The sequence below is a fragment of the Balearica regulorum genome, chromosome 3, assembly GCF_011004875.1.
Source record: "Balearica regulorum gibbericeps isolate bBalReg1 chromosome 3, bBalReg1.pri, whole genome shotgun sequence".
Taxonomy (NCBI): Eukaryota; Metazoa; Chordata; class Aves; order Gruiformes; family Gruidae; genus Balearica; species Balearica regulorum.
The window spans coordinates 35,455,277-35,479,373 of record NC_046186.1 but is presented as its reverse complement, the minus strand read 5'-3'; the positions used below and the strand labels follow the sequence as shown (position 1 = coordinate 35,479,373).

Genomic DNA, 24,097 nt, shown 5'->3' with positions numbered 1-24,097 from the left:
TGTGGACCACTGTACAATCTTATGATCAAACTAAACACATTAAAAAGTATTGTGAGTGCACAGACTATTTTGCATAGTGTCATGACCCACCATGGACCAGTCTTGGAATCCTCATATAAAAGACAGCAGAAGTTGTTGGAATTATTTTTTTTTTGTATAGTTACTGTATTTATTACTGAAATAATATAATGACTTTGTTCTAAAAGAAAAACATAATTACATTTTTTATTTTGTTTTCTCTGTGAGATGGGCTGCCTTTGGAATTGTCTTCCAAACACTTAGTAAATGCAACAAGCCTGCCATTGGCTTCTTCAAAAGAAATTTTCACAAAGAAGTTCGAAATATTATTTCTCACACCAATCCTATTAATTATTTTTTCAAATATTGTGTTTGCATGAGGATCAAGACCAGTTTCAAAAATCAAAATGATGTACTGTTCTTCTTGACCTACGAAAAAGCAGAGAGAAAATTATTCATTTAGAAACAAAATATAAAGTTGCAATTATAAACATTTCAAAGAATCATGAGCCAACATATGCATGCACTGCTGACAATAACTACTAGCAGTAATACACATGTATGCAGGCAGACTGAAGGATTAACTACCAAACCCTTCTCCCTACATTTGCAAAAAAGAGTGCATTCAGCTTCTGCCTTAATCTAGAAATGTTAATTTTTACACCTGATAATTTTTTAAAAGACATTGAATGCAAAGCCAAAACATATTTTGCAGTAACAGCTTCTCTGCTTACTGACATTAAGAGTCTGTAATCAATACTTTCTCTTTTTCTTATGATGGTTCCTATCCTATTGTTTCAATACAATTCCAGAAATCATGTATTCAGCATAATTTCCTCTCTATATAGGGAAATACCATGCCCTAATTTCTACCAGGTCAACACTAAGAAGTCTAGAGTAGGTCTCAAAAATCAATGAAGATATATTCATCTGTGGAAATTTATTAGAAAAGGAGAACTGTATTAAGAAAGTAGATCAGCTTCTATGGTCTCAATGTTTACTATAAAAATGGTTTTCATCTACTTAACCCCTTAAACATCAACATGGTATTTTATTTTAAAAGACTTCAGTCTGGTTTTCTCCTACTTTCAAACAGATGTGACTGCAAAAGGGGAACGGAAAAAAAAAAAAGAGAGAAGTAAGAAAACATATACTAAATTAAACAAAAAACAGTATGTGAGACCCCATGATTCAGGCAGATTCATGGTCTATCCTGATCCTAGAAGGCTACACTATAAACCATTACTGCTTTTTGAAAATCATATTTAAGTCACTACAGTATCTAAGTCCAGAGGTCCCCAAGTCTTTTAGCCAGAACAGTCTATAAGAATCACTTTTACATGGATATATAGCACTGACATCTGCATGTCAGCTCTTTCAGACAATAAAGATTCTCTCAGAAACAGCCACAGGTTGAAAAAAAATACTACTTGGGGCAGCTAGCAAGTAGAATGCAAAACTTAAACCACTGCTTAGAAACTGAACTGAGTAGAATACTGCGGGTGAAGGGAAGTATATTTTTGAGACAACCATTTCCAGACTTAAATGGGAAAATAAGCATGATGCTTTTTTAAAAAGTGGATACAAACTGTGTACACATATTAGAAGCACAAAGTTCTAACAAAACTACTCTTACTGATTCTAGGCACGTGCTGTTGGGTACCTAAGTACAAAAACCTGTAACAGCAATTTCACAGAAGAAACAGGTTTTTGTTTCTGATCAGATTTCTGTTACCATAGAAAACAGAAATCTCTTAAGGATCTCCAATCCACTGGCAACCAGTTTTCATTTCTAAAAAGTATGCATCTGAACAAGAAAATGAATTTAAAATGTCACAGTAATCGAAATCTTCATCTCCTTACACAGGTAAAGGGATCTCACCACCTAGAAGAGCAAAGCCCTGCTTTCAGGCCCTATAACATAAACAAACCAAGACCTCTCTGTCCACAGTGAACATTGTGCAAACTCAATACCATCAGGTGTTCTCTCATGCTTACTCTTGCTAGCCCTAATAAATCTTGTACTTCTTTTGGTACAGTGGGTTAGCTTCAACAGGTCAGCCTGCACCTTTACAAAATGTTGGGGAATGAGAGTTGGATCAAACAGCTATTGTATAAATATCACCCACTCACATCACCAGAGAAGTAAAAAAAGCACTAAGTTACACTAAAGAATTATTTAGGCAGTCAGACACAGGAATGGGATTGTGCTTGCAAAACCCAGTCTCATGTAGCTGGCTAACTCAGAGCTGCAGAGCCCTGTTTTTCTGTAAGAGAAAAAGAGTTTCCTTTTGGTTATTCTTAACTTGGCATGCTAACTGTTGTGAAAAACAATTCTTCAACAGTGTATTTCCCAATTCACCGCACACAGGAATTAGGTGTCTAACTGGGTTTTGGGAACTCTATTTTGGGAACTAGGCATCTACACACAGTTGCTTACACAGCTATGGATTCAAGCTTAAAGTAATTTCATTGCTCGCAAAGCAAATAGCAACTGTGTTATCACAAAGTACTCCTAAGTATCAAGTACACTAAAGCAGGGGGTTGTAAAACTAGCTCAGCACCACAGCCTCAGAGGGAAAAGCTTGGGGGAGAAAGGCTGAGACATGGAAAGGGAAGGATTTCTTACCCCGGCAACTCAGGAAGCTTTTCCTTTTTTCACTTGTGAACACTGCATTTACCCGGGGTGTAATGCCTGCTCCCAGCATTGCCTCTAGCTCCCCCACATGCTCTCCAATTACTTTTGTAATCATAATACTCCTTACAGCTCCTACTTTTTGTAGGAGGTGGATGATGTTGTTATAACAGTATTGTATGTTGGAAGCACGCAATTCTGAGATTGTTGAAAGCATTCTTCCTCCATTTGAATGCATCATGTATCTATGAAGCTGAGTACAAGTATAAATAACCACAAAATTTAACTTAAAGAAAAGCCTATTTAAGGGGAAGATGACTCTATTCTAAATTTAAAAATAGCGTGCATATTGAGATGCTAGATCCTTGAGGAAAACTATGTTGAAATTAAACTTAATTTTAAGATACATTAAGACAATCCACTTTTCCAAGCAGATATTTGTCTACATCACATCACTACAAGCACATGGGGAAAAAACCCAAGCGAACCCACACAAGTTTCTACTTAAACTAAGACCTGTAAGCAGAACAGCACAGAAAGCAGAAGTAAGTATACCAAAAGCTGTTATATAAATGCAAAAGCCCGCATACAAAAGCTAAACAAACCAACTTGCTTTCATTCAGCACAAGTATTAGTCAAAAAAGTTATACTAAACTGACTAAATGTTGGAGCTAGCATGTGTGTGGACAAACAAGACTACAGTTTTGCCAAGCTGTTCTGAACTGTACTGCTCATCAGCCTGGGAAGGCAATTGTGTCTGGGAAAACACTACACCTGCCCCAGCCAACAATGCCAGTTTTATTCTTTAGTGCACTCAGTCATGATCCAAAACATTAAAACACAATTTAAAGTGAAATGGTAGACTAAAATTGCTTTACTTACTTTCTCCTTTACATTCGTACCAGACATTATCTTTACTCATTTTCAGTTGGTCTCTCAGACTACTACAGGTTGATGGTACTGTTTGTAGGAAAACTACCGGTAATTTTCGGACACTACACCATTCACATTTGGTAAGTTCTGAAGTTTTCAGGTTAATCTCTCGGATATCGCTTTCTGATTCTAGGAAAAAATAATTACATAATATTAAATGATAGTAAAAATATGTAGGTTTCCTTTACAATTTCTCCCTTGATTTTAACAAGAAATCACTATGTGCTCATTAACTTAATAAAGTTTTTAAAAGTTTAAAATTAACACATATCCAGGAAGTGATGTCTGTTAATATCTTAAAAGATGAACTGCACTCTACTGTCACCTTTCATAAAAGTCATCAGAAACAAACCTTCCTTCTCACCAATTTTAATCTAGATTTTATTCCACAGGAAAAAACCCCAATATTTCCAGTGACAATTTAAATTTGCAACTATTGCTGTGACACATTTTACAACAGGTTCATAAAACTTTCTTTGTAGATTTATCTTTGACTGAGTTCCCTTATGAAAAACAACTTAAAATGAAGAAGAGAATAAACACATGCAGAGAAATTATGTGATTGCCTGAAGAAAATAAGGTACTGCTCTCAATTTACTACAAAAGAAAAATGCTACCAATATGGTAAATTTTTAACACTACATCTGATGCTGCCAGTGCCAATGTTTGAGTATTTTATGGGTTTTATTGCATTATAAAAAGGGAAGGAAGAACGCGTGAAGTCAAGGTTCTCTGAATTTGGTGAAAAGACGCAGAAGTTCAATGCCAGTAATTATTTCTAGATCAGAAAAATGGTTAATGGTAGTCACTTAAAGCTTCTGTTAGTGGCAGCCTCCACCTGAAAAACCATATCCCCTTACACAGAGGAAAAAACATAGGCTAGAAGGCGAAATGGAGCAACAAAGTCCTTCTAATAAATAAAAATAAATGTATGAAGTTCATCTCCTCTTCCTTTCCCTGTAAACTGGAGGAGACACTGCAGAGAATTCCTGAAAAGACTAAGGCCTTTCTTAAGTTAAATTCTAGTAAATATTTCATGACTAGACAGATAGTGAGTAAAAATCAGCAAAATGGTTACCACCTAAAGAGTTTAATTTGCAACACCCTGAACACAACTGCTAAAACCATATGATGAAAAAGATGACATAAAAGACATATCATTACTTTCTACCTTACTAGTATTAGTTATTAGAGGTTCTTATTAGCGGAGGGAGCACTTTTTTTTTTTTCTCCCCACCCCCCTTTTGTTTTTTTGAACTGTTTCCCCTATCCTTCTCCTGGCATTTAGCAGCCAGCGTCCAGCAGCAGCTCTGTACATCCTCCCTTCTTGCTGGCAACTGAATTCATACCCCTGTGCCTGCCAGAAACCACCCTGCTGCTCATAAAGACAGGGCAAACAGTAACCCAAAGCAAAGCATCCACTGGCTGCAGACTGGAAGTGGTGGTCACCACAGCTTCTGCAGAGCAAGGCAGCTCTCCTTTCCTTCTAAACCTCCGACACCCTTGTCCCACTGGCTGGGGAAGAAGCAGCCCAGCTCCAAGTCAGGTGGCAGCAACAACCTGCTTCCTTCAAGCCGACAGGGCAGCACTTAGTGCTCAGAACAGTAGTTTGCCATCTCATCAGGAAAAGAGCAGCAGAAATATGCTACAGGGATCTAACTAGTCCATCTCCTCGCACTGATTCTCCTTTATCTCCCTAGGGACTTACATAGGGGAAAATGAAGCTAGTAACTAAATGAAGGCTTACAGATGACTCCTAGAGTCTTCTGTGTTTAAAACAAACAATAAAACACCTTTCCACGGCTAGGCTACAATACCTCCATTTGTACAGTAATACTTCAGTTTTCTCCCTCCTATATGTACATAGTTTCCTTAATTCATGTCACCTAACTTCCCGCTTTCAGAGCGGATTGCAGAAACAAAAATCCCAACTTAAAACCGGGTTCAACCCATTTAATTGAGGAATACAGGTCCTTCTAATGGTGTCTAGATAGAAGGTCCTTGCCAAAACATGAGCAAATTGGCCTTTGGAGAAAACTCTGAATCCTTGTAACTGTGCTTGCACTGAGATGAAGCATACTGAATTTCCTGTGAGAAGACTGTCTACTCTTCAGATGACAATTTAAATCATATTCATCCTTTTGCATTAAGACAGGCATCTTATAATACATTTCACCATAAATGCCTTAACCTGTGAACAGTATTTCCTCTAACACTGATATAAGACAGACAAGAGGATTTAGCCATATAAAGGCAATGCGAATAGTTTTTTTACATATTAGAAACAGAAAGTTGCTTCCTTGAAACACCAGTTGGGAGTTGCAGAAAAATGACAAGGGACATGGAGAGAACTTTGAGAACTTGACATATATATTTACACATGTATTTACTTTGCGTGACAAGGTTTTGGTAGCAGGGGGACTACAGGGGTGGCTTCTGCAAGAAGCTGCTAGAAGCTTCCCCCCCATGTCCAACAGAACCAATGCCAGCCGGTTCCAAGACTGACCCACCGCTGGCCAAGGCTGAGCCCATCAGCAACAGTAGCAGCACCTCTGGGATAATGTATTTAAGAACGGGGAAAAAAAAAAAAAAAAACAAAACAAAAAACCCAGCAGCATTTGCAGCCAGAGAGAGGAGTGAGAATATGTGAGACGAACAACTCTGCAGACACCCAGGTCAGTGAAGAAGGAGGGGCAGGAGGTGCTCCAGGCGCCGGAGCAGAGATCCCCCTGCAGCCCATGGAGAAGACTACAGTGAAGCAGGCTGTCCCCATGCAGCCCATAGAGGTTAACACTGGAGCAGATATCCACCTGCAGCCTGTGGAGGACCCCACACCAGAGCAGGTGGATGCGCAAAGGAGGCTGTGACCCTGTGGAGAGAGTAGCCCATGCTGGAGCAGGTTTGCTGTCAGGACTTGTGACCCCGTGGGGTACCCACACTGGAGCAGTCTGCTCCTGAAGGTCTGCACCCCAGGGAAGGGACTCACGCTGCAGCGGTTTGTGAAGAACTGCAGCCCGTGGGAAGGACTCACACTGGAGAAGTTTGTGGAAGACTGTCTCCCATTGGAGGGACCCCACGCTGGAGCAGGGGAAGAGTGTGAGGAGTCCTCCCCTTGAGGAGGAAGGAGTGGCAGAGACAACATGTGATGAACCCCCATTCCCCGTCCCCCTGTGCCACTGAGGGGGAGGAGGGAGAGAAATTGAAACTAAAGTTGAGCCCGGGAAGAAGACGGGGGTGGGGGGGGGAAGTGTTTTAAGATTTGTTCTTATTTGTCATTATCCTACTCGGATTTGATTGGTAATAAATTCAGTTAATTTCCCCAAATTGAGTCTGTTTTGCCTGTGATGGTAATTGCTGAGCGATCTCCCTGTCCTTATCTTGACCCATGAGGCTTTTATCACATTTTCCCTCCCCTGTCCAGCTGAGGAGGGGAGTGATACAGCAGCTTTGGTGGGCACCTGGCCTCTAGCCAGGGTCAACCCACCACAATATATGCAAAAACAAGCTCAAGGTAGAACAGCACTGCTGTTTCTACAGCTGTTCAAAGCATTTGCCTCTCCCTGAAAAAGCATGACCGCTGTAATAAATGTAAAGAAAAAAAAATAGGTGTCATTTTTATTTCAAGATCCTTACTTGTATTAAAACAAATCACACTATGATTACGAAGTTAATAGAAATGGAGCTAGCTGAGAATACACCCATCTTCGTCCAGATGCAAAACTCAAAAAAAAAAAAAAAAAAAAGGAAAAGCATTAAATGTTCCAATAAACACAGCATTTAATGATTTAATGAGTCACCATTTTTATGCTATTGAGGGACAAGTCCCATGGAAATAATTTCACTGTGCAAGCTGTTTTAACTAAAAATTGACATTTTCTACAAATTTTACCAAGCTTTTTAGTGGGTTATTGTTGGGGGGTTTTTTCACACATTTAATGCATGAAAACTGATGCAACAGAAACTTAAATACTGTATTTTAGATGCAACAGAAACTTAAATACTCGACTGAGCAAAGGCTACTCTTTACAGCTTGTGAGACACCTTTTTGCATATAATAATAACAAAATACAATAGTTCTCTTTTACAAGTAACAAAAGGCAAAATTTGACAGAACTGCATCTTTATGGAAACTTAAGATTAACAAAAGGAGGCAAAGCTTCTTTTCAGGCCCAAAGCAGAACTCTACGAAAGAAAACAGAGGAAATAGACCAATAGTTGTAAGCTCACCATTTCCTAAACTATGACACTGTATTTCTTTCAGTTTCTTTCAGTAGCATGAAATATACAACCTATAGGCTAGAGAAAAAAAAATTGTAAAGGGAGATATAGACAGGAAAAGTCTAAGACAGCTGTGTGGTTTTTACTCTCCACTTATGCATCTGAAATAAAAGAACTAATAAAGTGATGAAGAGGTAACATGTTTTACAGGAGGTTACACTTGCCTATTGTTTTTGTTAATAATTTTCAAGACAACCTTTGCCAATTATCACCAGAATACCAACAGCTCTTCTACTAGGATGAAGGGGAAGAACTAATGACCCAGTTGCAGGCACACCATAAATTGCTAATTCCTGCTATCTGGGAATTTTCTTTCTGTCAGTAGAAGGCAGAGAAAATGCAAAATCATTTTGGTTTTTATTCACCAGGCAGTTCAGGTCAAATTTATACTCTTAATTTTTTTTTTTTTCTCTTATCAGACTACAGGCACCTAGTATAATTTATTACAAATATAACAAAACCAGAATTGACATTTCATTATGGTTCACCTGTTAATTCCTGTGACAAAGTTACTTCATTCAAAATATATATATTGGGTATTAACATAAAATGAAAGATGTACTCACCTTCTTGACTTTCAAGGCGTATTTTGATATAATCCAGGCAAAACTGTGGAAGACAAGACAATAATAAGATTTCACTTCCCCAAAATAAAATTGGCTTAATGCCCTTTAACTATTAGTAAACATATTTCAATTGACTAAGTACTTGAGTAATGAATACTTGAAAAACAAAAATGTAAAATGTAAATTTTTTTTAAAAACAAAAGTGGACATTTTAGCACAACTCAAGCAAGTAAACTCTTCACTATTCAGTGTCTCTTTCAGTCATATTGACTGTTAAAACTTAAGATCTTTCCTAAGTACTCTGTTTTCAAAAAGGTTTAAAATACTCTGAAAAATACCACAAATTATAGGGAGAGGAAAAAAATCTTTGAAAGAGAATGTCATCTATCAGTATTTAAGCACATCAAACAATAGGGTTTTCCAGAAAGGTGGAAAGAACAAGTAACATTTATGTGGTTAGCCCAGCAAGACGTATGCACTTTGCCTGGCTTACTGCATACAACTAACATTCAGTGTCTCCTTGAAAGTCTCCAAGTAACTTAAGAAGGTTAACACACACAAAAAAAAAAAAAAATTGTTCTATAGAAGCAAAATTTTTCACCTGCAGGCATGTTTCTTCCTTCCATCTATCAATATCCATTTTTTGGTAACTGTTGCCTTCAATTTTCTTAAAAAATGCATGCTAGTCCATAAGCCCCCCCAACCAAGTGAACCGGGTTCTCAAGGGTTTTCCAAGCATGATGCTTCTGTTAAACACCAGAACTAGATCATATGTGTTAGAAATAATACTTTGGGATTCTTTAGGAATCACCGCCTCTGAAATCAGAGACAAATTTACTGTTCCACAGACAAAAGCAAAATGGTATGATGTTCAAGTATGAAAATGACAATGTCCATCAAAAACTGAAAAGATTTGTCAAATAACAAGTTTACTTACAATCACAGGTTCCACTACCATTCTTCGTAGTGTTCCTATTCGTATACTTCGACAGTTCAGAATGACACTTTCACAGGAATTTTGATAATTTACAGGTACAGCCTCAGTTACAATCTCTTGAGAAATAACTTTACGACGTTTTATTGGAGTGTTAGACACAATGTTCCCAAACTGAAAAGTAATTTTCAACGTTTCAGAATGTCTCACTAAGATTTATTGCTAAAACAAGCTTGTTAAAAACTAGTGACTAAATTTTCGGCTACTTTTCTATTGGTCAACGAGATTACTTACTATAGCATCTACCTCCATCATGTACAAAAGACAGGAATTTCCTAAAGCAGTTTTTGCAACACCTGAAGATGTTAACATTGCTACATTCAAGAAAAAACTGTAAGCTGACACACGTAGACATTTTGTGAACGTTTCCAAATCACAAATAATGCTTCTGAAATTGCCACAACAATTTAGTTTTCCTCATTTTGAAACACTGTGCAGCCTGGCAAAACAAGGTTATTTTTAATATATGTTTATTTATATAAAAACACTAATGCTGTAAAAGTACCACAATGTTAGTGGTGGCTTTTTTGTTTCAGTTTTTATTAGTCCAAGCTTTTGGTGAATGAAAACACTGAGTTATTACAGAAGGACAGTGCATCACCACATTAGCAGGTGTAGAATCTTCAAGAAATGTAAGTATATAAACCAAATCAAAATTCCTTAAAGCAACTCTACAGAACTATTAAGACGTTTTTAGGATCAGAAGACTAAGCACTTAAAGGTGGCCACATGGAGTTTGGCTCCAGTTCAAGAAAGTCTCTGGATGCTGACTGAAGCTGTAATTTCAATGAAGTCTCCTGTTTACCAACAGAACAATCTTACAAAAACCTATTAAAATGAAGGAAAGCTGGCTGATAGCCATCACATTAATATATTTATTTGTTGTATTGCTTATATTGCTCTACTTTGTGGAAGGATTTTCTGTACACTAGTCTTTTCTTTGGTATTTATATTGTTGAATAAAGCTGTGCATTAAGAAACATTCTTTTGGGTTGCAAAATACAATTAAACTGGCACAGAAAAATATTTTAAGGGATTAAATATTGCTATTAAGACTAAACCTTGACAATTATTTCAAAATCCCTAATCACTAGCCTATCTTGTCCATAATTCAAAATATACTTTTGGATGCTTCATTTAAATACAGTGGAGAAGGTACAGATTCTAAACCCCTGTAATTAAAATACTTTCCTAGGACTCTTGTTTAAGACAGCTTTTCATTTTTGTCTGCTGGACTAGCTAAACATTATTGAAAGCTCAAAACTCAAATCACAGACAAACAGTAAGACAGTAAACATTAAAGCGGTGCTATATTCAAGTAGCCTCTTCCGAAAAGAAGTAATGAATATTTGGAGAGAAAAACAAATGAAAAAGGCTTCTTAAAGCTTCTTCTACTGTATCTGACAAAACCACTGTGACAGCTGCAATTCTTAGCAGTTTCCCTGAATCAATGCAAAGTTTGTGTTTAAATACCACCAAAAAAAATTCGTTTCCCTTGTTCTCAAAAGCAAGCTCTTTTCTCTAAAATATGCAGTTATTTTCCAGCGTTACAACTGGTTCTTAAAGACTAGTGAACAGGAACATATGGATATACAAAGGAAAACATATGGGAGAGATTCAGAAGTCTTAGACACCAGTGCCTTCACATACGACGCTTTCAATTAATCCAGCACATAATGCCAGAATAACTGAAATTCAAAACTATTTATCATCCAAGCTTTTAGCCCCACAGCTTTATTGTAGGCTAGAGGTTCACAGCTTTATTGTAGGCTAGAGGTTCACAGCTTTATATTGATAGTGGTGACTAATTATACACCACATAATAAACATCCATAATTTCATCAATTACAGCACTAGAATGCTGGCTTCTGAATCTCAACATAGCATGAAGGTTTTGAAATCATTACTTTAGTGTTCTAACTCAGAAAATGCAAAGGATTTGAGACTGCAGGTGGAAATCTGGTAACTCTTGCTGAACCAAACTCAAAATACTGAAACTGGACAAGTGACCCAAGAATGGTTTTTATCAGCACTATTAATTCGACACCGGTTGCCACAGGGAATTTATTCTTCTTAATGGCTCACTATTGAGGTGGTTAAGTTTTTAATATACCATGAGAGCTGTCCCCTTTGACAGCACTTAAGGAGTCTGCTCATGGTGCATTGCATTATCTTTGTTTATCCAATTCTTGCAGTGGTACTCAACTAAAAACCAAAAGGACCACCATGAAATCCTTAAAATAAGTGCTATTAATTGGGACAGTTGTCAAAGTATTTTAATTTTAAAGGGCCACTATTGTTCCCAGTGTTTCTTTTCATGTTGAACTTCATATGTCTGCAGTCCTACCAGGCATCAGCTGGTACTGACATCGTTCTGAAAACTAAGTAGGCCCTTGAGTTTCATAGAGGTACCCTGCCCAGTCTCAAAGCGTACATGTATAACACAGAAGCATCTACCTTAAAAGCATAATTCAAATCATTGTGAACACTTGTAAGCATATAATGAACATTTTCTTATGTTTCTAGTATGATGGAGATACTACTCAATGAGCTGCTAAATAAGAAAAGCAATCAAACGTAGTCAACTTCCGACAATGCAAGACAAGCCTTTACATTTTCCATTTATGATTTGATTTTTGTTTTCTTTAAACAAAGCATTAAATAGTACCTGATCTTTCATTCTTGCTTTTCTTGGTAGTGTGACTGCAATTTCTGTATCTGTTGTTATACTACCTATTCTCTGTTCTATTCCACAACTGTTTTCCTTTAATGCTGCTTCCACCTTTCCTGTAGAAGGAGCTGGGGAGGAGCGGGCTGAATCTGCAGGACGAGGTGAAATGCTTTCCATTCTCCTAGTGCTGCCACTATCCTCCTCATCATCATCACTAGACAAAACAACTAAACAGAAAATATTAAATTCTCAACCACTACATTTTGCTGTAAGAGAAATTTCTTTTCAAGCAATAGCTTAAAAGTAATTTATGTAATTGTCCTGCAGTGCCAAAAAAAGTCCACATTTATCATTATATTATGCTTTTATTAATGCTTATTTGGAATCTGCTTGCAGGTGCTCTCTCCCTCTTTTTTTTTTTTCTCACAACTAACTATACAAGAAATGGATATCATTACTCTGCATCTACACACAGAAGTGAAACCATACATTTCTTGGTTCAATCAAGAATTGACAGTGAATAATACAACTTAAGAAAAACTGATAGGAGAAATTGTGACTGAAATTGTTCAAATCAGTAAGATGACAAGGTCTAGTAAGCTAAGCACGGAACTAGAAACATCATTTCCCAAATTCCAGTTCCTTCCTGCTTATAAATTAATTTGAGTTTATGCAGAGAAAGCACAAAAATAATCATTTTACAAATTAAGAAATTTAAATAAATGGGAAAACCTGGACAGTGTTCAGATGCATACCTCAAAAGAGATAAAAAAAAATAAAATCAGAGATTGTCTTTCCCTTTGGGAGAATAAATGATGGAATTCTGCTAAGAAGTTTTTTTAAAAATTATAAAGTGTAAGTCTTTTAAAGCAAACAAACAAACAAACAAACAATTAATGAAATAATTTTTGGTTTCCCCAATGTTCATCTTTCTCAGAGAGAACCTCAGTATATGAAAAGGAAACTATAAAAAGGTCTGTCCCTCTTCCCCAAGAACACACCCACAAAAAAATTCCATGCAAAATCTGTAATGTAAACCTGCAAGGGCAGTTCCTTCATTATACAATATTTTGGGTTTCCAATTTATGACTATATTCATGAAAAGGTACTTACTTGGATCATTTAGTTCAGATGGTCTTGTACTCCTCTGTCTTAAGCTTCCTGTAATTTTAGGATTTTTTGTCCCAGTTATAAGACCAACTTTTCCATTCTGTCGTAACATAGAATGTCCTACAACTTCATTGCTCAGTAGAATATCCGTTGGACCTTTCCCAACAGCAGAACTATAAAACTTCTTTGTGTTGAACCCTGTACCTGAAGACTTTTGCCCTGTTGAATTCTGATGTATTGAAGAACGTGATAAAGGTCCCACAGATTCACTTAGTGTCACAGTTTGTCTAGAGACTCTTTGTAAATCCTTTAGTGAAGCACTTTCACAATGTCGGCATTTGGTCTGATTTTCATTTGCCCGCCCACAATTTGGGCAATCAGCAGAATAATCAATTTGTTCCAAAAGCTAGAGGACACACACACACACAAAATCAGTAACTGTGTAAGTATAAAGATACCATTTCCAAATCTTGCATTTAATTTCCATTCAGAGTGTAGATGGACAACACTATATTAGCAATTACAGTAAACAGAGAAAGCAAACATTAAAATACAGTTTGATTTTTTTCATTTAAGAAAATGAAAAATATTCTAAGAAGAATAAGTGTCATTTGTGGCAATTTTTAAAAACTGATTAAGGTTGGACAATTCAGATTTTCCTTCTTGCCTTGTTTCTTTCCAAATGTAAAAGGTTGCACACCGTTCAGATATGTATAACCATCAGCAAGAAGGTCCAGTTATATCACTTCTGTAAAAACAGTTTCATTGGACAAAAATAAAGCAACTTAAGGATCCACAGAGCAATGCTAAAGAGGACTATAAGCAACCTCCTAGGTCATGAAGTTCATTTGCATCACTCCTCAGGAAAAAAAAAAAAAAAAAAAAAAAAGGAAATACATTGTTCTAGAGTTCAGTATCTCAAAGAAGAAACCAAGACTTGAGGAACAGAAGTTCCCCAAACTTTCAAGAGGAAAGGAGAAGGCTACAAGGGAAAAACATATCCTGTCACTGCAGAGATGTGTTTTGTTGCTTTCTCACGTACTAGGTAACACTCACAAGTGCAGAACTTCTAAGTCTAAGCGATTCAATACTAATACATCAGCTACTGAATGTATACAGAGTTGAACATGCGATACCTGTAGTACTGAAATTTAATGTATGTGGTTGTCTCCTAGAGCACTGAACTCAAATGACATAATCACTGTACTGTGAACTACTGAAGATAATAAATACCTACATCCCACCAAAAATTTTCTGAACCTATTTTCAAAACATAGCTATCACAATTTGCTCCCCTCAACCCCAGCCATGAACACCTTTCCAATAAAGACAACTTCCTCAGTTCTGGGATCTTCAATCATTTTTAAAAACAAATGTAAAGGCAAAAGTCATATAAAGAGAATATATTATTTTTACAAAATTTTTGTGATTTAACACAGCTACATATACCATCGAGAAACAGATGCAAAAAAACCTCAGTGTATAAAATGTATCAGACCTTTAAAACCTGAGTGGTAGTATAAGATAGCAAGTGACACGAAAATCAGTGTTGTGCCTTAGTGCTCAGTTAGAGGATGTAGTCTTTACAAAGACATGGCTAATCACATTGAAGAATTTCAATCAGACATGAAAATATTCAACAGAAGCTACCAATCATACCTGAAGGATCCTAAATATAGAATAACTGCACCCCTCTACCTCAACCACACACCACAAATTTAAAATCAACTTCCTTTCCACGGTTTGAGAGCCTGCATCTTGATGGTAGGGAACAGTGTTTAATTAAGAGGGGCATACTCTTTTTTTAGACTCTATTTTAAGATAAATGACTACTTAAGTAGATGAGTTATACCTCAATGTGTCTGCCTTATAACTTGTATAATACAGCATTTTTTAAAACTTTGAAATCTGCAAAATACAAATACTATATGCCCTATACAAATACTCTGCCCTATCTCCGTAAGTTTCAGAATCCAAAGCTTTTGTTATTTTTCAGCTTTTTTTTTTAGTAAGCACATATGAAGCAGAAAATCCTCCTTCCTTTAAAAATTCTGTACGTTTTTAACAATTAGAACGTGCAACCTGTTATAGTCTAGTAAAATGAAAACCATTTGCACTTTGCCTGACAAGGAGCTGGTTATATCTGTAATTCCTCTGCCATAAAACCACAACCAACACTTCTGAATTGTTCAGAGGTTCCATAAACCTCTGATCGATCATCTGCGCACTTTGGCAACTCATGAAAATGCATATGGTTCATGACAAATGCATAAATCATTGTGTTAAATCCCTTTACTGTAAAAAAGGATAAAACTCTTAACCCATTTGAAAAAGAAAATAAACCCAAGAGTTGTGCTAGTGAATTCAGTTGCAGCGAGATCTGTTCCACATCCAGAAAGTGTATCCATAAACTATACAGTCTTACAGGATCATAACTATCTCATGGGATTGGAGTAAAGGTTCATCTAGCCCTGTGCTGTGCTTTCAATAGTGGTCAGTAGTAGATGGTTGGGAGCACAGGGAATAGAGTAAGGGCATGTCCTCCTTACGTGATGTCATTACCAATGTAGACATTTCCTGAATCAGTGGTTCAATTGAAATCAACCTGTTTAATGATGATGTAGCCTCAGAAAATTTTATCAATCCCTTTTTGAAATCTCATAATACATTGTGTGAAAAATATGGGGGTTTCATCTTTTTTTTAAGCTTACTACTTGACAGTTTTACTGCAGGCACTCAGCTTTCCTGTCTGAGAAAAATTAACTGGTTTCCATTCATGACTGTCGGTGTTCTCAACTTCACAGACTTCCAAGATGCACATGGAAAAAAGTACCATATGTAATTATTAAATACTGTTTACAAGTACAATCTGTCTGATGGGTTTGGAAATGAAATCATGCCCCTGGAACAATGTAATCAAGTCTGCCGCTTTTTTATCAGGGAGACAGAGAACAGCTTGTTTTAGCAATGTGGTCAGTCAGCTACACGCAGTCTGGCTCAAGGACACCAAGCTGCTGATGCTTCTACGTGCAGCTCCAGCCCTCACATTCTATGTGCATACAGTACAGGAAGTAGATCTGGTAGTCAGTACCATGGCTTTGTAATAGCGAGGAATATGCTGAAAGCACACCTCACTTCTAAATGAATGCAGAGTCTTCTAGTTAGAGCCAGGAATTACTGCAAATGGCCTACACAGATCACAATCCAGCCACAAATGATGAGGCTGCTATCCTTCCTCTCATGCTAATTCGCATAATTTGTAAGGAAGAAACTCTGTATATTAAAAGATGACATTTGTTAGGTCTTCAGACTGAAAATTGTTTTATCAAGGCAGTGACAAGATTCCATTTATTTTTAAATTGTTTTCTTCAATGAACACTTCACTCTAGAAGACTGTTTTCTGCTTTTGTCCCCTACCTGACAGAACATAAGCAATGAATATTTTACTTCTTTAAACAGACACAAAAAAAAGTTATCAATGTAACGATTAGAACAAAACCCACAGAAGTGTAATGTCTTTTGTTTTCAACTGCTTTGTTACTTCATTACTTAGTTTTTACAGATCATATCTATATCAATACCCTATGTAGATCAAAAACTCATCTATTAAAATTTCCAGTAACATCATATTAACTAAATATATAACGGAAATGCATAAGAGTAGTACCAAGTATTTCATCCTAACAAAGAAATACAGTCTGACTTACTTTCTAATACACAGGAGCAAACACAAGCTGATATATATAATAATCACAGGTCTACTTTTTTTTTTTTTTTTAAAACCAAGATCTCCTTACAGCAAGTTTTGCTTTGATAGTCATACAGTGGGACCTGTATGTGGGCATTATGAATCTTCCATAGTAACTTGGGAAGATGATAAGACATATGGAGAGCTTTACAGGAATTTCCAAAATATCTTACATCTCTCATTCAGAAAAGTTCCATCTAGACTGGAGAATACCATTTGGATACCTGTGCTAGTTTCACTGAGAAAGAGAGCAACTCAATAAGAAGTACTTGCATCTTTGCAGTACTCCTGTCTTTATTGTTACAGAAAATCATGACACTTAAAAAAAAATTAAAAAAATAAAAACAGAGTAAAATATTGTTCCTCTATTTCAGATAGCAAACCAAAATTATCAGTTTCTGGTTTATCGATCAGCCAATCAATTTAAACACAAGTTCTTTTGCTTTCCAGTGCAGCACCTGTTAGTTCAAATCAGAAAATAAATATTTCATAACAAGTATCAATATTAACACTTAAATATCTCTATCATTGTAACTTTTTAAAAATTTAATTATGTGAATCTTCCTCCCAGCTCTAAGGATTTTTAGGACATCAACTTATTTTACAACTGAATGCCTGTTTTAAAAATATGTATCAACTTTTAAAGTTAAACAGAAGTTTACATGTTTTTAAAATCTAACCCACCTTTAACTGAGTTAAGCATTTTTTTGTAGAAGTCAAGTCAGATTGATATGAATTGCCGTGACGTTTCTGTTGCACCTTTCTCTTAATTTCAGATTCTGACTCGGATTCTGACTCTTCTGTATTTTCCATTATACTGTCTGGGAGGGAAAAAATGCAAAAATTTTAGTAAGAAATGTCTACTCGTGTGCTATTAAAATTACAGTGAATTTATTTCTTTACATACATTAACATGAACTGACCATAAACATCTTTTCAACACCCAACAAACTACACTGCTTCAAGTGTCTCATGATTTCTTGTATGAATAAGAAAAAAATCCCCAAAGTAACTTTGAAAAATGTTGTTTTATTAATACTATTTCAGTGTCTCTTGGGACAATTTGTAAATTAATGTCTTTGGAGGAGTCTTTGGACTTGAAAATCTATACTAACTTCACAACAACTACAATGGAGTGTCTGCTGAAAATAGGAGAGGATCTGCTGGATTATGCTGATGGTAATTTTCACTAAAAGACTGCTGGTGAATGCATTTAGACTAATTGGAAATGTTCTGTGTAATTAGGATTTAGTCCTCCAACACAAGACACAGCAGTACAGTAAACTATACTGCCATAGCCTGTTTTATATTGGGGCTTTAAGTATAGGAAGAAGAGTGAGTATAGGAAAAAATATGCATAGAGTGAGATTTTCTTTTTAGAAAAACAGTATGTTGTACAAGGGTGCCTTAATTCAGTTTAACGTTAAAGTGCTATTTACACTCCCTGGTTTAATTGCAGTCTCCATATTGGAACTTTTTAAAGTCTGGTTTGTTTGGGTTTTTTTAACACTTTTTCAATATACATACCGATAGTCTCACGAACATCCTACTGTTAGAAAAAAATCTCAAAACTAAAGAATGACTTGTTTTCAAAAAAGAAACAATAATAAGTAGGGGTTTTAAGTTAATTTATGTGCAGAACTGATGACGTTCTACTTAACATTAAGCTAAAAAGGCACAGAAGAATAGCTGCCCAGCGAAGACAGCTAAGCAGCTAATAGCAGGTTTACAGACTGTATCTGTAGCCGTACTGACAAAGCTCAACCAAATAGTTGCTTTTCTTTTCTAATTTCACAATTTCCACACCTCAAAGCAAATTGTATTTTCTCTCTTGCATCTCCATCGATGTCCCTAACCAACAACGTAAGAACCTATTTCGGTTGAGCTACAAGGCAGTGCTGATGCTGGCTCTTCTACTCACTACCTCAGCACCCGTGTCCTGGTTTCAGCTGAGTTTTTTCTTCATAGTAGCTATCATGGGCCTATGTTTTGGATTTGTGCTGAAAACAGTGTTGATAATATTGAGGGGGTTTTTTTTCAGAGAGTGGTTTTGCTATTGCTGAGTAGTGCTTACACAGAGTCAGGGCCTTTTCTGCTTCTCACCCCACCCCACCAGTGAGTAGGCTGGGGGTACACAAGAAGCTGGGAGGGGACACAGCCAGGACCAAAGGGATATTCCATACCGTATGACATCATGCTTACCATATTGGGGGGGGGGGGGGGGGAAGGGAAGCGGGAAAGGCGGGGCGGGGGGCGAAAGGGACATTTGTCTTCCCAAGTAACCATCACACATGATGGAGCCCTGCTTTCCTGGAGATGGCTGAACACCTGCCTGCCCATGGGAAGTGGTGAATGAATTCCTTGTTTTGCTTTGCCTGCATGTGTGGCTTTTGCTTTGCCTGTGAAACTGCCTTTATCTCAACCCACGAGTTTTCTCACTTTTACTCTTCCGATTCTCTCCCCCATCCCGCCGGTGGGGAGTGAACGAGTGACTGCGTGGGGCGCAGCTGCTGGCTGGGGCTAAACCACGACAACCTCAATATACTTCATACCAAGTGTTATTTACCATGTTACATATTGCACATACTATAGGTGCTACAGAATCTCCTCGTCAATAATTTAATAAGCTGGGGGTTGGGCTCAGACTAGATGATCTTCAGAGATCTGTTCCAACTCCAACAGTTCTATGATTCTAAACTTTCTAATTTCAGTTGTCTTTAAAATAACTGAAGCCTAATTTAAAATTAATTATAAGATGACTGAACAGGTTGCAGAAATCTATCAAAAAGCATAAATTCCTCCCTTCATGCACAAACTTGTATAAATCTAGAATGACATGATATAAGGATATAAATAGATATACTAAAGCTTACACAAAGTTTGGCAACACACTCGACCAAAGCAGGTATTCAAAAAATTCTTCTTCTTAAAAGAAATGAGAACTCTAAACATAACTTACCCACTCCTTGAGACCTTGGTAACCTAATGTGGTCTGCTTCTACTTTCTGAAGCTGAGGGGGGTATTCTTTTCTGGAAAATAAATTAGATATACGGTTCCTCTTTTGACAGACACCATTATAATTTAGCCAAAATTATACATGAGCAAAATAAACCTGAAATGTATCTGAAAGCTATGAATAAATAACTTCTCCAATTACATGCTATTGGTACACTTAAAAAAATATTACCAGAATGCTAGGAACAGCTACAGTAAAGGTCTTCGAAGTGCTTCTGATCTAAATCCCCTTTGATAGTAATCAATAGCTCAGGAGTCTCTCACTTTTAGACCCAAGTCTTCAAAGACTGAAGCCTGCATCTCCTCCTCCTCATTCACACAGTACAAGATAGATACTTTTAAAACCCCCAAATAGAAGCAACTACCATTTTAATATTAAAGTAGATTCCACAAGTTCCACAACTTAAAAAACAGGAAGAGAAGATGCAAAACAGAGGAAAGAGATCTGATGTCAAAAATTGTTGTGGCCAAAAAATAAAAAGAACAAGACAGGAGAAGACATAGTTCCTATATATTTGTTTTTAAGATATGATAATATAGACAAATTAGTGGCTAATAAAACTTTGGTTGGTATAATTTGCATAACATACATATCACATGCTTTTTGTGCAAATTACTGCAATATAAATCATTGTTGTAAGATTTTTTTGAGACTCCTGAAAGACATTTTCAGTTTACACACAAACATGTCAAATCATGCTACTACCAAATTAAGATTCCTGAAGCTCACTGCATCTCAGTTACTGTTTGTGGCAGTTCTATTTCTCAGCTGTCTCACCCTGCTCTGCAGCTGTAGATAACAGTTCCTGTTATAACAGAAGATGGCATGCACCTGAAAACAAAGGAGGCCTTGCCAACAACTGCAGCAGAAACTGTTTTTATTGGCAAGTTAAGCCAGTGCACTGGGCTGCAAATAGGTCACACGCATCCCCATACTGTTACCTCTGATTACAAGGACATTAATCAACAGCAAGGGGGCAAAGAGAACAGCTGTAGGCAGTAACATTTCAAACTAACAGCTAAATTTTGAGGACCCACCTGACAAAAATTTGGCTATGGCTGAAGCAGACTTCTGCACTAGGCCTAAGCTTTTATTTCTTTCAGCACAGCATTTCCTAATGTATTGAATTGTAAGACCTCTTAGTTTTCTGCATTTCTAGGTAATATTTCTCAGGGTTTTCCCATATTTTATTATTAACTGACATTTTTGGAACAAAATTAATCTACAATGCCCTTTGGGATACTTCTTACCACATCTGGCCGCCTAAATGTATTAGCTCACTACTAAACACAAACATGTTTTATTGTGTTGAGGGGCTGCCGCGTGCAGGAAAACTCAGGCAGAAAGAAGGACTGAGAAACAAGCGTGGCTGGATTGCAACACAGAATGTAGAGACGTCATAGTACTTTCCCATGAGTGCCCACAAGCACATCACAGATAACAGATTAAGTAGCTTATTTGTTACTGATTGTGTCAAACATGTTTCTGAAATAATCGTGCTCCCTCCCCCAAGTTTTATTTTTAATGCCTGCACACACACACACTAGAACCAAAATCAGAAACTCAACATGAATATTTGTTCATAAATTGTGTAATTTTTTTTTTGAACATTTTCTTTAAAAATTCAAATCACAAGGGATTACTTTAAAGGAAGAATTGGTGGAAATATAAGGTAGAGCTCAAACTAATCATTACATAATGAGAAGCTGTTACTACCAAACCCAATTATAACATTCTAAAGGGTAGAAAAAACCCTGTAACATCATTATAGGAGAGTTAAAAATATAAACTTTGCAGTAAGGATGTGTGAGCTGTTGTCTGACACACCTTATAATTATCTACCAGTAGTATTTCGTAACAATAAGTCTTGTTTTGAACATAAACACTCTTAGAAAAATTATTTTCTGACTAATGTTTTAAATATAAAAAAATTGATATTTAAGAGAAATAATATTGAAACTTTGACATTTAACTGAAAGCAATGAAAACAATATGGTAGATTTAGAAAACTAAAATTTCTTTTAAAAATTAGTTTGACAATTCAAGGTCTCTGGACATTTGTAAGTTATGATTTTTCTTCTAAAAATTGTACAGGTTTATATTACATTTTTACATGCAACATAGTTATTTTTTTAAGATAATAAATTAATCACCATGTATTGCTCAGTGATTTTTTGACAATAGCATTGTTTACCTTGTCTGAATTTTGTGTTATCAGCATAGACTCGATACTGATTAAATATATAACCACTTGCAAGAATATGCAAGGGCCAGAAAAAGCGATTATCTCTCTTCTCCCACAACATAAGACCTTTACTCGTATGCTCATAATGAACCAGTAACACCCAAACCTAAGTTATGAAAAACAGCTCCAAGTCAACTGAGGCTTCCCAACAGTTTTACTTGCTCAGCAAATCAAGGTCAGGTTTGAAGTTGCTTTGAGTTAGAAACAAAAGCAAAGACAATTTTAAACACTACTTAATTGTAGATTTCATCTGAAAAAAAAATTGCTTTCTTGGAGTCAGTAACAGCCCTCCCACAAGAGGGCAGCAACTTGAAGCACCTTCTGCCAGTTTCCTATCCTGACCTCTCCCAAAAGGCAGAGACCACCACCACAAAGTTTTTACAGATGACAAAACAAAGCCCCTCCCCTCAGCATGATGGTTTTTGCCATTTGAACAGCTGCAGATCCATCAATACCTTCTCCGGTAAAGTACTTGGTACACTGAGAGGTTTAATTATGTGTGAGTGCAGAAATGGAATGGAAACTAGTGGGGTTTTTTTTAAATCAAACATGACACATCTTTTAAAAGACTGTTTGGAAAAGAAAAAAAATGTTATAACACATTAAAAAATGTAAAGTACTTCAAAACAAATGTCTTCTTGCTGTTAAAGCCTAACTTAAACTAATAGTCTCCTGTTTCAAAAGTGATAAACAAAGAATCAAACAACTAAACAGATCAAGATGCAAGACTATCTACACACTGTGTCTAATAGAAGAAAACAAGAAATACAATATTGATTGCTGTTCCTGCCATCCTAGCAAATATTAAAAATACACAAATTTTTTTGCCTGTTTCCTAAAAATACTTCTTATGAGATTTAGATTTTGGTTGAAGAACTAGGCTCGATGCTCAGAGATTAAATCATTTTAAGCATCCTATCCATTATAAGCAGTTTTTATTTTAACACCTTTAAGTACAAGTAAGGTAGACCAGTATTTGATAAAAACAACCTCAAGAAGTAGTAAAGTATCAAACAGCAAAACATTAATTACAAGACCAAAAAAAGATCAGGCTCTTCCTGCAACAGATGTGACAAAAATACTGAGGTAATCTGGACTGTGGAGAGTCCTGAACTTCTGACACATTTTAATAGCTAAATGGCACAGCATTCTTGACTAAACATGTTTTCCCCAGACAGAATGGTGTCACTGATTTAGTATTTTCAGCACACATTCAAGATTACTGCCATATTCCTTTGTTGATGGAATTAGACCTTACTAGAGCTTCACCTTGGGCTGGCAGACAGACCTCTGCAACACCCTCCAGCCAAAGTGAAATTTTCATCTAAAATTTCTTCTCTAAGGGGAAAAAAAAAGGGGGGGAGGGGGGGTCGGGGGGCAAGGGCAGGGCAGGGACAATTTCTGTCTGTGCCAGAAAGCAATAAACCTAAAGAAACATCTGGATCTGGGAATTTAGGATATAACGCTGTCTTAGATCAGAGCTTTCAAAACTACCCACAATCTGTTATGAGTCACATAAAAAATACCATGTACGTGCAAGGCTGCACCAACTCCTAACTTTGTTGAGGTGTCAGCTTGCACAAGAGCTGTGTTTAATGCACAGCCTAGCTCTCTGGGAGGCTGCGTTATTCCGCCTTTCCTCACGCTGCCTCTGTACACTGCAACTTGGAGGTACACCACTGCAGGCAGCCTGATGGTTTCTACGTCATTACACAAAACCAGAGTAAAGCACAATAAGACAGGAAGCATCAAGCTGCTGAGGTGAGATTTACCTTCAGTGTGTCTTACAGGAAAAGTAGAGTACAAAAGTCAAAAGCTGAAAGAGAGATGGAGCCGCACAGGGAGTTGGGTTTTTAGTATACAGGTCAGCAGCCCCATTTGG

The 24,097-nt window shown here is 36.7% G+C and overlaps 1 protein-coding gene across 3 annotated transcripts in view; it reads right to left on the bottom strand.

Annotated features, from left to right (window-relative positions):
- SENP6 (SUMO specific peptidase 6) overlaps positions 1-24,097 on the bottom strand; it is an 84,685-nt gene that overhangs the window by 18,865 nt on the left and 41,723 nt on the right. For all 3 annotated transcript variants that reach the window (XM_075747533.1, XM_075747535.1, XM_075747536.1), the window contains 8 exons: positions 19,913-19,983; positions 17,638-17,774; positions 13,209-13,611; positions 12,093-12,322; positions 9,368-9,538; positions 8,431-8,473; positions 3,536-3,715; positions 221-447 (listed from right to left, as the gene is read on the bottom strand). In XM_075747533.1, coding sequence (XP_075603648.1) covers positions 221-447; positions 3,536-3,715; positions 8,431-8,473; positions 9,368-9,538; positions 12,093-12,322; positions 13,209-13,611; positions 17,638-17,774; positions 19,913-19,983 — 1,462 coding nt within the window. The remainder of the gene's footprint in view (positions 1-220; positions 448-3,535; positions 3,716-8,430; positions 8,474-9,367; positions 9,539-12,092; positions 12,323-13,208; positions 13,612-17,637; positions 17,775-19,912; positions 19,984-24,097) is intronic.